This window comes from Podarcis erhardii (genome assembly GCF_964252035.2).
Source record: "Podarcis erhardii genome assembly, chromosome: 2".
NCBI classification, from domain to species: Eukaryota; Metazoa; Chordata; class Lepidosauria; order Squamata; family Lacertidae; genus Podarcis; species Podarcis erhardii.
Genome location: NC_138498.1, coordinates 51,812,968 through 51,827,020, shown reverse-complemented (window position 1 = coordinate 51,827,020; position 14,053 = coordinate 51,812,968). Strand labels below are relative to the sequence as shown.

Here is a 14,053-nt window from a genome sequence, read left to right as displayed (position 1 = left end):
CAGATTTCCTTCTCAGCCTGAGGAGTTCCACTCTGTCCTATTATCCCTGGGATGTCCTTCCACTGAATACAGGACTGCAACCATAAATTATTATTTTTAATATTTATTTATTTATTTATTTATTTATTTATGTACTGCCTGTTCCACAAAGTCCATTAAATATGTGTTTTGAGACCATTAAAAAACCCTGATTCATAGAATTGTACAGCTGAAAGGGAGCACAAGGCTCACCTAATCCAACCCCCTGAAATGCAGGAATCTTTTTTCCAATGTGGGGTTTGAACCCACAACCCTGAGATTAAGAGTCTCATGCTCAAGGTCATGGGTTCGAACATCAACCCGGCGCTGGCTGGAGTTGATTGGAGTTGTAGTCCAAAGGGTACCAGGATGACAGAGGCTGGTTTAGGCAATCTTTTGGAAGCTGGATAGACTATGAGCACAAAAGATGGCCCCATGTGGAGCTGCTAAGAGAGAGTGGTGATGTTTGCTGCTGCTATTTTTATTTGTTTTAATGGCTGCTTGCTTGTTTCTGCTTTTCTTTCATCTTTTACGACAGGCTCCTTGTAAGGCACCTTGAGCAAAGAACAGAGGTGGGGATTAAAATGTTTTCAATAAATGAAAAGATAGGCCACATTTGGAAGAGTAAGCATGATGCCAATGCAAGAGCGAGAGAACGATTCCTGCGATCTTTGCTTATAACTACAAGCACCACAGAAATGTTTCTATAACAGCAGATCACTATCTCAGTAGCCTCCCTGAACCTCCATGGATTCCTGTTCTTGCTTTGAGCAGCAACTGGGATTTTGTAGAAACCAACCCTGTGGGGGAAAGAGCCGCCTAGTTACTCCTTGGAGGAAGAGAGTTGATTTGCATAAGTGTTTGCTCATCAATTTTCTGGGGGAAATGGAGATTTCCTATAACTGCTGCAATCTGAAAAATCTAGCCAGGCTCATTCAACTCCACACATCATTACACATAGTCATAAAACTCCTAGAATCAGGAAATTTAGGCAGCAATTAAGTTAATGATGCTGGAGGCTCATGTGTTGTTGTTTTTTTTCTAAAAAAACCAAAGCCAGCAAGCAATTCCCAAGCTGTGGAAGCCTAATAGGAGTTTAAAACCTGGGTCTTGTCATGGTTAGACAGGACTTGATCTGTGTGCCAGGAAATATCGGCTGCAAACAATGGCATGTTTTTATAAGTAGGCTCACTAAACAGTCCCGCTCCATTGTCAGCTTTGCTAGTCTCTAAAACAAACTGTGAATTGATTTTATGTGGAACTGTAAACCATATTACAGCTACAAGCAGGGGAAATATAGCTCTGTAGATGCTCATTTAGCAGGCTTTTTGCTTTGCTTTGGAGAGTTTCAGAGCAGAGCCATCATTTCTGCTTTTGACAGCTGGGTAAAAACAGCATGGGAGATTTGCCCAAGCAACTGAAATGGCCCAATGGCAGAGCGTGAAACCGGTAAATTATTATAGCTAGCAAGCTACATCCTACCAGTGCCAGTTCAGTTACTTAACCTGCCATCCCCATGCCACCGTCTAGAAAAAGGCCTGGATGGATCAAAGATAAAATGACAAGCCACACTGAACCGCCTAGGACATTCCATGTCAATATGCACATTTGTTCAATCATAAGTTGATTCTGCCCCCTTTCCATGCTAATCTGTGATTTAATAATAATAATAATTCATATTTAAATACAGTGGTACCTCGTGTTACATACGTAATCCGTAAATACAGTGGTACCTCGTGTTACATACGTAATCTGTTCCGGAGGTCTGTTCGTAACATGAGGCACGCTTTCTCTAATGGTGCCTCCTGCTGCTGCTGCACTGCCAGAGCGCTATTTCCGCTCGCATCCCGGGGCAAAGGTCACAACAAGGGGCATCAATTTCTGGGTTAGCGGAGCGCATAACCTGCAGCATTCATAAGGGGGACGGTACATAACACAAGGTAGCACTGTACATGTTTTATATGAAAACACTATTTAAACAATATTTTATCTCAGTATTTTAAGGTAAATGCATTTTACCTTAAAATATGGTGTTCGTTTGTTTACGCAGTTTGGTACTTTTTTGAGTCAATGTTTATATTGCAAGGGACGTGGGTGGCGCTGTGGGTTAAACCACAGAGCCTAGGACTTGCCGATCAGAAGGTCGGCGGTTCAAATCCCTGTGACGGGGTGAGCTCCCATTGCTCAGTCGCAGCTCCTGCCAACCTAGCAGTTTGAAAGCATGTCAAAGTGCAAGTAGATAAATAGGCACCACTCTGGTGGAAAGGTAAACGGCGTTTCCGTGTGCTGCTCTGGTTCCCCAGAAGCAGCTTAGTCATGCTGGCCACATGACCCGGAAGCTGCACGCCGGCTCCCTCGGACAATAAAGCGAGATGAGTGCCGCAACCCCAGAGTCGGTCACAACTGGACCTAATAGTCAGGGATCCCTTTACCTTTACTTATATTGCAAAGTTCTAAGAAGCACAAAATCCAAAGGATAAGTATTAGGGCCTTTCTGCACTTATCGTTTATAGTGGTATAGTCGCCGGGGGGGTTTCAGATTTTTTGTTATACTGCCGCATGGCAGTGTCCTTATTCAGCTAGCATTTTGGAACAGCATAATTAAAGTTTTTTCTTCTAATGCAAAACCCAACTTTTCTGAAAGAACTGGATTGGCTCCTATGAAACTGTAAATGGCAAGTGCCGAAGGGCCTTATACAGGATGTGTGAATTAGGTCCCTTCGCTTGAAAAGGCAGAATGGATGGAATACTGCTCTATGTCTACAACAGAGTTCATGTGAGGAGTGTAAACCACATCTGTCAGGGTTTCACCAACATAACACCAGCATTTCCCACAACAAACCAGGCTTTGCTGCTGTAGGCAGGAGAATACATACTGGAAAGCTGTGGTAAATCAGGACTCCCAGAACACACCCACAGATATTTAAGGATGTGGATCTGCCTTTCACACTTGATGTGCTTACTCTGGAAAATGCTAGGGTAAAGCTGGTATAGCCAGAGTGAAACAAATTTTCCATGTAAACTATGAAATGGCTTTAAAATGCAATTTAACACAGGGCCATAGCATTTCTCATCATTCTAACACACAACAGGCATCAATAAACATAGGCCAGAGTTACATACATAGACATAGCCATGAAACAGAACACATCTAGTGCTAGTATCTATGTCCCCATGTGCCTTAGCCATTCTCAAAACAAAACCAGGCCACCTCTGAGCTAGTCCTTCAGACTCATTTTACAGGAAAATACTGCTGGGGGCAGTCCAGGCTTCACTGCAATACAGAAGTACACACACACACATACACACTTCTGGAAGGAAGAAGAAAGTGTTGTTGTTGTTTCAACAGTACCTGATGCCATCTTCCCCTCTTTGAACCATCTTTCTGGGGGTTCAGCTGTGTACTGGTGCAGACTGGACCAACTGGCCAGGCACACAGGTTGATCGGATGAACAAGAGGATGCCTCTTCACCTGGGGAACACATGCAGCCAGAGATGAGATGAGATGCAGGATAATAAGATATTGCTGATTGCAGAGCTCCCCAAGAGTCTTACTCCCATGCACCCAAGATGACGACAGCAAATAAATTAACCCTTTGCTGTCACAATGGATAGGACCTTTCCTCTCCCTTTCTCGTGCAACATTTGCAACAGGGCTGGCTGAAGCCATTTCTCTTAACCACAATTTCTTAGCTATTTATTTTAGTCCCAACAGTCTTTTAAAGGAGGAACTACTTCTGCTTAGACAGATGAACCGAAACTACTTTCACAGTTAGTATCAACTATCAGGAGTCAGTCACACTGCAATCAAAACAAGATTTTGTGACAGCTTCTTGTGAGAATCCCAGAGCATTGTGGTCTCTGTTCATTGCTCGAGTATACTACCAATTAAAACTGGCAGTGACTGTGGAGGAAAGATCGAGGGAGTAGATTCTACTGCTTCAGACTGACATCATCAGCCTTAGGGCAGGTTAACACAATCCTGCGCCACTCTGGTACTTTACACTTGATAACCCTTGTGCTTGATGATTTGCAGCTGGTTGTATGAGTGGACTCTACCGTAAAAAGTATATTTTTGAGGTGACACAGAAGTTCCATTCAGTGTGCACTGGTTCATTACGGCAAATGGGGCACTGTGCCCCACCAGCCTCAGTCCGCCTTCAGTTAGCTGCTGCCTGCCTGCCTGCCTTCTTCCTTACATCCAAGGCTAGGGGTTGGTGCTATGCACTTGTGCCATAGATACCTGCCACATGACCCCAGGCATCTGATGCTCTATTGAGTGGCATCAGAAAAAGCCAAAGCTCACGAGCTTGCTTGCTTCTGTTGTACTTATTTGTATGGTTTTAATTGAGATAATAGATAGTTTTACTTCTAATTGTTTTTAATGGCTTTCCCCCTATGTTTTCAGCAGTTCTCATTTTTATATGACAGCTGTCTTGAGTTTCATCAAGTGAAAAGTTGGGGTATAAATGAAATAATAATAATAATAATAATAATAATAATAATAATAATAATAATAAAAAGGCAGGGTCAGAAGTGGCTCCAAGTACTGTAGTCACTGAGTGATGAATGTGGACATGTGAACCTGTCTTAATTTGAACCATAATCTAATCTAAACCTTTCCCTGTTGCTTAAGGGGAAACAGAAGACAGAAGAAGGCACACTGAATTGTACCTGCAACTGAATTCCATTCAAAATCACAAATTAAAATAATTAACTCACACACCATGCTCCATCCAAAACAGAAAACATTACATAGGGATTAAAAAAATATGGTGGGGCATATCCAGTGCTGTTCTACCAGTGTAGCAGATTTCTGCTTAAGCAGCAGCATTTTCCCATCCTCTCCCTTTCAGCCCAGCATGCACCCTCAAAATCTGCTCCAGGGGATTGGAGGAACCCTTCCCCCCCTCCACAAAGAGCAGATTTTGAAGACACAGAGGGAGAGCAGGGGCAAGTCCAGTTGCACAAGTGGAACTCGGCACACACGGTGTTGGAGACATGCCAGTATCTTTATTGTTCTCCAATCAGGACTGTTAATTATCTGACTCACATATTCAGCTTTTATTAAAGCTAGGCCAAAAATCACTGCCCAAGGATTTCTCAGTATATCACTGTGAACCTCCCTTAGTCAAGTGGAGGACGGAAATAAGTTTCCCCACATCAAGACGCAACCATGACAGCCTAGATAACAGCCATGAAAACAAGAAAATCTGTGTTGGGAATGATGTAGAAGAGGTAAATAAAATGGCACATATCATAATGTCATTGTATAAACCTACAGGGTAACTGCAAATGGAATACTGTATGTGGTTTGTTCATCCCATATAAATAAGGATATTGCAGAGTAGAGCTGTGGGAAAGATGCAGCCAATGGTTAATGAAAACAACCAGAAGAACATCATCTTCATGGAGAAAAGATCAGGAAGTTGGCATTTTTTCATTTGGACAAAATGTGGGCTAAAGCAAGGGAGGAGCACATTAAGAGGTTTACAGAAGTGTGCCTGGTGTAGAGAGAGAGAGACAGGGAAACCCAAAAATATCTCTCATGCATCATCCTCGACCACCATTTATTCTCACAATACAACAAAACTAGATTCTTCTGCTTGTGAGTTGTTGGCCATAAAAGGAATTAAATCAGATAGAGAGATAAATGATAGATGATAGATAGATAGATATTAGAATGCAGTAGTTATCTGCAAACTAGCTTATGATCTGTTGATGGCTGGAAGTAGGAAAGATGGAATTGGAGCATGCAACATATTTTCCATGAGGGAAGCTGTAAGAATCCAGTACTGCAGACATAAACTGAATTAACAACACAATTCTAATCATGCCTGCTCAAAAGTAAATCCTCTTGAACTCACTGAGGGTTTACTCCCAGGTAATTTTGATTAGGCTTGCAGCCTAGATACACCATCCTGTTTATAGGGTGTTTCTACCCCCTCAACCACTGGTGATAATGCCGAGAGCAAAGCAGCGGTTGCTAAGTTGACAGACCCTGTTCGATCTTATTCTGCTGTGCTGATTGACGGCTCCTGCAGAGTTATACCACAGAAGGCTAAAGGGCAAATACAGAAGGAGGCTGTGAGCAACTCACCTGTGGACCACAGTGAAAATTTCCTCTGGAAAGGGGCACCAAAGCAGCAGCCCATGTGTTCACCAGCCCATGCAGCCCCAAGGCCAGCAGTTTATCCTTCCTAGCAGACCCGGGACAAGACCAATGCAATCCACCACATCAAAAGTACTCTTGTTAAATCATTGGAGAAAAAGCCTCTCAATGCACAATGCATCTTTTGATGGCCGCCCTGCATTTGGAAGGTGGGAGGTGTGGCTGGGCATGTGTCCCAAGAGGCAGCACTGAGCCAGCCTCAACTCTCCCCTGCTCCACTAGTTTGTCGCCCCTCCATGCCGCTTCAGATTGTATCTCAAATGCCAGGCAGTACATTCCTGGCATTCTGAGCTTTGGTGGGTGGTGAAGAAAAATCCAGATGTCTCTTGAAAGGCTGGTTTGGGTCCTCCTTAAAGACAGGCATGAAAAGCCCACACATCTGCATGGCATAATTTGTGAGTTATGCAAATGAGGTGCACTACTTATGCAAATCAAATCCTCTGCAAATCTTAACTGATATAATTTTCAGGAGGTGATCTGCTCCTGCTGTTTAAAGGAAAACAGCAAGCCAAGAGCTGCAACAGAAACTGATCATCCTAAACCTTTTCACTGTCAGAGTTTTTCTCATTAGTGCTCCTACAACCTGCGCTCCATTTTCTCTTCTCTAGCAACCAAAATACATAATCCAAGCTATTGTTCCCAATGACACTGTATCACAAACCCGCTCGTTTCAATCAATAGGAGAATGAGAATTTTACATTGAAAAGGGTAGAATTCAAAATGTTGAACTCAGACCAGACTTGTTGAAATCAATCAACCTAACTTAACTGTGTTCATTAATTTCAGTGGCTCTGCTCCAAGTAAAACTTTTTATCATTGCTATCATTTATACCCCACTTTTGTATGTATCATATACCCAAAGCAGCATATAATAAAAGCGAAACAGTGATACCTCGGGTTAAGTACTTGATTCGTTCCAGAGGTCCGTTCTTAACCTGAAGCACCACTTTAGCTAATGGGGCCTCCTGCTGCCGCCGCACCGCCGGAGCATGATTTCTGTTCTCATCCTGAAGCAAAGTTCTTAACCCGAGGTACTATTTCTGGGTTAGTGGTGTCTGTAACCTGAAGCATATGTAACCTGAAGCGTATGTAACCCAAGGTACCACTGTATAAAACAGCATAGCTCATGCAGCATAAAGGAAGTGATGGAAAGAGGTGGATAGAAACCAGTCTCAAAAGGGCACTTTTACTGAAAATAACAAGAGTGGCAGAGACAAGTGTGTCCCTGTTTGGAGGCTCCTCCTGAACTTGGCTTCTACAATAAAAAAGACTCCATCCTTCATGAGCACCCACTGTATATCCAGCAACAAGAGCCTCTTTTGTAGAGTTCTTGTGTAGACTTAGATGAAATGGGACAGTTCTTTACAAATCTCAGTCCCTGCCCACTTGGAACTCAATGCAGGTGGTAGATGATGGATGAAAAAGGTCCATTCTCTTGGCTCCAGGTAACACCCTAGCAGCTACATTCTCGGGAAACCAAAGCTACCTGACTGTCTTCAAGGTCAGGCCCACACAAAGTGCATGACACACTAGCCCAACTTGGTGGAGAAGAGGACATGAATCACGGGAGCCAGATGTGACTTATCCAATAATGGGTGCAGTTGGCATAATAGGTGAAATTGGTCAAAGTCACCACTGTCTACCTACGCCTGGACAACTGGGAGTGGTGGCTCCTGCAGCATCCCCATGTGGCAGATCTGTGGATTCAAGGGGACTGCAATCCCATCCAGAATAAGCTGCATACCTCTACATGAATGGTCAGGTCCTCCTCTTGGGAGCGGGTGGTGCTGTGGTCTAAACCACTGAGCCTCTTGGGCTTGCTCATCAGAAGGTTGGCAGTTCGAATCCATGCAATAGGATGAGCTCCCATTGCTCCGGCCCAGCTCCTGCCAACCTAGCAGTTCCAAAGCATACCAGTGTGAGTAGATAAATAGGTACCACTGTAGCAGGAAGGTAAACGGTGTTTCTGTGCGCTTAGCGGCTTCTGTCACAGTGTTCTGTTGCACCAGAAGTGGTTTAGTCATGCTGGCCACATGACCCGGAAAGCTGTCTATGGACAAACGCTGGCTCCCTTGGCCTGAAAGTGAGATGAGCGCCGCAACCCCATAGTCGCCTTTGACTGGGCTTAACCACCCAGGGGACCTTTGCCTTTTACCTTTACCTCAGGTCCTCCCCAATGGAATGCATTGTTTCTCATTGGACATTTTATAACCCTTAGCACTACTGTTTATAAGCAAGCACCTATCCTTATAAAGCAGGAATGGGGAACCTCAGGTGGGGGAGGGGGGAATATGGCCCTCCAGGTGTGGCTATGTGGCCCATAGAACTCTCTCCATGCCACACACCCAAGGGCCACCTCCCCTTACAGGCAGCCATCCAAGTGCCACATACCAGTGGTGGGTGGGGACACAGGCCAAAGTAGACTGAGCAAAAAATGTACCTTGGAACAGCACTATTACAGTGGTGCCCCGCAAGACGAATGCGTCGCAAGACGGAAAACCCGCTAGACGAAAGGGTTTTCCGTTTGGGAGGTGTTTTGCAAAACGAATTTCCTATGGGCTTGCTTCGCAAGACGAAAATGTCTTGTGAGTTCCTGCGGGTTCCCCCCCTTTTTTTCTAAGCCGCTAAGCCGCTTATCAGCTGATCCGCTAAGCCGCTAATCCGCTAATGGGCTTGCTTCGCAAGACGAAAAAACCGCAAGACGAAGAGACTCGCGGAACGGATTCTTTTCGTCTTGCGAGGCACCACTGTATTATTAACATTAATAATTAAATTTGTATACCGCCATATACCCGTAAATCTCAGGGTGGTTCACAACATAAAATCACAATATATAAAAAATAAAAACACTAAATACATAATAAAAACAAAGACAACCCAATCATGCCCCTCTTTCACAATGCATTTTAAAAGGGCTTTGAATGTCAATCAACCAAAGGCCTGGTCAAAGAGGGTCTGCTTGCACCTCACTCTGTCTTCCACTCAGCCAAGCAGAGGCATTATCAGAATTCAAGGGCATATTCCAGTCAGGCATGAAGCAAGGCCAGGGAGGGCTGTGGTCTGAGGGGAATTCTGAGGGCCAGACAGAGATGTCTGAAGGGCCACATCTGACCCCCAAGCCTGAGGTTCCCCATCTCAGGAAGATAAAACATCCTCAAAATCAACTTGAACTTGGGATAGTGTTCTGCCGCCTTTCCTGTCACAACTGAATGCTTATCAGTTATCAGAAGATCTATCTATTTCATGCAAAACCCTCATTCACGTCAGTGGAGTTCAAGGCATTCAGCCATGGGCTAAAGATAAGGGAATCAAACACACTCAATGGAAAAACAGAAAGTAAAAAAAAAAAGAAAAAAAGGAAGAGTGGGGAAGCTGCACTCTCTGCACTGACCCTCTCACCCTTCTTCATTTATAATACTGGATCCATTCACAATGACCTCTCTCAACTCCTGTCCCCATCACTACCGGATGAAAACAAAACAGCTGTTTACATATTCACCTCAACGAAACTATTGGCCCTCTTATTCAAAAAGCATTCATGGCTTTAGATTTACACCCAGCAGCAGTAATTCAACAAACCACAGTCATACGCCTCCTCACACAATAATAATACAGTGGTACCTCGGGTTAAGAACTTAATTCGTTCTGGAGGTCCGTTCTTGTTTGGAGGTTCTAGCAGGGGAGCGCAGCTATTGTATACCCTTGACCGAAGAACGGTACACTCCTTCTATCTGGGATGGTCGTCCTCTTCCACTGAGCGCGCAGCTTCGGGAGGGACACACATGGAGCGGTGAGGGAGGAAGGGGACACCTGCCTAGCCAGCCAGATCAGCCGAATCAACCCTGGCGATCAATGGGGTGACAGATGTCGCAGCCAGATCGCCCTCACATCCCTGGAGGTCCGTTCTTAACCTGAAACTGTTCTTAATCTGAGACACCACTTTAGCTAATGGGGCCTCCCGCTGCCACCGCACGATTTCTGTTCTCATCCTGAAGCAAAGTTCTTAACCTTAGGTACTATTTCTTGGTTAGCGGAGTCTGTAACCTGAAGCATCTGTAGCCTGAAGCATTTATAACCCGAGGTACCACTGTAATAAAAATCACTCACCAACATGAGGGGAAGAGGGGTCACTGCTAGGCCTTGGCGTGCCAATTTCTAGAGTCATGAATATGCACAGACTATCTCCATCACACACATATTTTTTACATCTTCCCCACAGCTGCAGGAGGGCTGGATTTTTGCTCCTCCCTAGTGAAGCAAGGTAGATTACCCATCCCTATCTAATATACAGCATCCTGGATGCAATTGTGTGGATAAACACAGTATTGCTAGCCAAAAAATGGGGAGGGGGGAGTAGGGCATGGAGTACCCAGAACTGTGGGTGGTGATTAGGTACAGCCTCCTCTTTACCCTCCCAAATCATCACAAATATGATGCCAATGTGTAGGTATTTGTATTGGAAATAGGTAGCTGTCCAAATACATCCTCCAGAGGGGGCGGGGACCTTTATTTAACATAAAATTATCTTTTCCACTGTATATTTTTATTTATTTATTTATTTATTTGTTCACTCATTCATTCATATAAAATTTCTATAACACCCTTCATCTGAAGATCGCAGGATATGCTAGGTTAATTGGATTCCGTGCTGGAAGCCTGATAGGAAGCAAAGCCATGGCCATATAATAAACTGGCCAGGTCTTCTTGCTGTTTTATATATTAAAGTTCTTTGCTGCAGTTGTGAACACTGGAAACTTAAGGGCTATTTGTTATATTCCTCTTCTCTATTTGCAAAAGGTAGGAAAGGTAAAGAGAAACTGCAAAGAAACGGTAACATCCAATCAGACTCAAAAGTTTGGCAAATAAAGCCAGATTTGGGCAAGCAGTTATAGGATAAAAAAGTAAAGGGTAAAGGGACCCCTGACCATTAGGTCCGGTTGTGGCCAACTCTGGGGTTGCAGTGCTCATCTCGCTTTATTGACCGAGGGAGCCAGCGTACAGCCTCCAAGTGGCTAGCATGACTAAGCCGCTTCTGGCGAACCAGAGCAGCACACAGAATTGCCATTTACCTTCCTGCCAGAGCGGTACCTATTTATCTACTTGCACTGGTGTGCTTTTGAACTGCTAGGTTGGCAGGAGCAGGGACCGAGCAATGGGAGCTCACCCCATCACGGGGATTTGAACCACCGACCTTCTGATCTGCAAGTCCTAGGCTCTGTGGTTTAACCCACAGCACCACCCGTGTCCCTTAGTTATAGGGTAAAGAGGTGCAATTCATTAAGGGTTTGGAGCTCTTACTGCTCAATTCAAGGGTCAGAGTGCCTGGAATGAGAGAAGGGCATGACTCCCATGCAACATGGCAACTCTTCTTAGTGACAAACAGATCCTCTTTTCCTACCACGCATTTAGCAATATCTCAACTTCCTTCAACAAGTTTGCATAGCTCCAGTAGCTCATATGATTCAACGTTTCAATTATGCATACTCATCCCTGTTCATTGAAGGGAAATTTATCCAAAGGGGGATGGGAACTATCCCTGGTGCTTACTTACAATCACAGCTGCCGATTTAGGCCACTGATTGACTTCCAAGTAAACATGCATAGGATTATTATGCAAATCACCATTTTACCTGTTTTTGTGTACAAAGGGCTGAAGCAATCCTGAGCCCATGTCCTTGGGAGTTCAGGGAGTATGCGGGGATGCGAAGGCTGGAATCCTATGCACGTTTACCAATGAATTCAGTGGGACTTCCTTCTGAGCAGACATGAACAAGATTCCATTGGCTGACACAAATTAAAGCATTCTGAATCTGCTTGATTAGATAGATAGATGATAGATAGATAGATAGATAGATAGATAGATAGATAGAGAGGTCCCTGCAAATGCTTGCCTATATATGACAGTTATTCAACATCTGAATAATAATAATAATAATAATAAATTTTATTTATATCCCGCCCTCCCCAGCCGAAGCCGGGCTCAGGGCGGCTAACAACAATCAACAATCGACAATCAGATATTCACACATTCTAAAAATATTTCATTATAAAAATCAATTAAAATCAAATTAATGGCAACTAATTAAGCAAGATTCTAAGCAGGTTGCCAGAGGAGGGAGTCAGGCTGCGCCCTGACCAAAGGCCTGGTGGAACAACTCTGTCTTGCAGGCCCTGCGGAAGGATGTCAGGTCCCGCAGGGCCCTAGTCTCTTGTGACAGAGCGTTCCACCAGATTGGAGCCGCAGCCGAGAAGGCCCTGGCTCTAGTTGAGGCCAGCCTAACCTCTCTGAGGCCTGGGACCTTGAGGATGTTATTATTTGCAGACCGTAGGTTTCTCTGTGGGGCATACCAGGAGAGGCGGTCCCGTAGGTACGAGGGTCCTAGGCCGTATAGGGCTTTAAAGGTTAAAACCAGCACCTTAAACCTGATCCTGTACTCCACCGGGAGCCAGTGCAGCTGGTATAGTACCGGATGAATGTGATCTCGCAGCGAAGACCCCATAAGGAGTCTCGCCGCTGCATTCTGCACCCGCTGGAGTTTCTGGGTCAGTCTTAAGGGCAGCCCCACGTAGAGCGAGTTACAATAATCCAGTCTGGAGGTGACCGTCGCATGGATCACAGTGGCTAGGTCAGGGCGAGAGAGATAAGGGGCCAACTGCTTAGCTTGGCGGAGATGAAAAAATGCCGCCTTTGTTATAGCTGTAATCTGCGCCTCCATAGAGAGGGAGGTATCAAAGATTACACCCAAACTCTTAACGGACGGTGCTGGCACTAATTGCAGCCCCGCAAGAGATGGGAGTTGCCCCCTCAATCCCATATCGTCCCGCCCCAGCCAGAGGACCTCTGTCTTTGAAGGATTTAACTTCAACCGGCTCCCACGTAACCATCCAGCCACAGCTTCCAGACATCTCGCCAGTGTATCGGGGGCCGAGTCAGGATGGCCATCCATCAACAGATAGAGTTGGGTGTCATCGGCATACTGATGGCAACGCAGCCCAAAACTCCGGACAAGCTGGGCGAGGGGGCGCATAAAGATGTTAAAAAGCATCGGGGAGAGAATCGCACCCTGAGGCACTCCACACACCAAGGAGTGGCGCAATGACAATTCCCCCCCGAGCGCCACCCTCTGTCCCCGACCAGAGAGAAACGAGCGCAGCCATTGAAGGACTGTGCCCTGGATCCCCACGTCGGCAAGGCGGTGGTCCAGGAGTTCGTGATCGACCATGTCGAAGGCTGCTGACAGATCTAGAAGAATCAGCAGCCCCGACCCGCCTCGATCCAGCTGCCTACGGAGATCATCTGTTAGGGCAACCAGAGCCGTCTCGGTCCCATGACCAGCACGGAAGCCGGACTGGAATGGATCCAGAGCAGATGTTTCATCCAGAAACCTACCAAGCTGTTCAGCAACCGCTCTCTCAATCACCTTACCCAGGAATGGAAGATTCGAGACCGGGCGGTAATTGGATAGATCTAAGGGATCTAATGATGTTTTCTTTAAGAGCGGACGCACCACTGCCTCCTTCAGTTCCCCTGGGAATATCCCGGTGCCAAGGGACAAATTGATGATATCCCCCAGGGGGGCCCGCACCTCGTCTGGACACGCTCTAATTAGCCATGACGGGCACGGGTCAAGAGGACAGGTGGTGGGCTTTCCAGCTCGGAGGAGTCTGTCCACATCGGCTGGAGATATCCGGTCAAAATGGTCCAATACTGGACCCGAGGACAGTTGAGGGGCCTCCAGTTCCTTTATTGTATCCAAATTGGCAGGGAGGTCATGGCGGAGCAACAGGACCTTCTCCGCAAAAAAGCTCGCAAATGCCTCACAGCTGTGTGTCAGATTGTTATTTAAATTTGGCTGTCCTTCA

General features: G+C 45.5%; 1 protein-coding gene across 6 annotated transcripts in view; it reads right to left on the bottom strand.

The window, feature by feature from the left end:
- Nucleotides 1-14,053, bottom strand: part of SH3TC2 (SH3 domain and tetratricopeptide repeats 2) — a 56,321-nt gene that overhangs the window by 30,155 nt on the left and 12,113 nt on the right. For 3 of the 6 annotated variants that reach the window (XM_081852017.1, XM_081852021.1, XM_081852020.1), the window contains exon 2: nucleotides 3,371-3,490. In XM_081852017.1, coding sequence (XP_081708143.1) covers nucleotides 3,371-3,490 — 120 coding nt within the window. Of the gene's footprint in view, nucleotides 1-3,370; nucleotides 3,491-6,118; nucleotides 6,208-10,297; nucleotides 10,439-14,053 lie in introns of those variants that run through there. The other 3 variants (XM_081852019.1, XM_081852018.1, XM_081852022.1) reach the window with 2 other exon arrangements.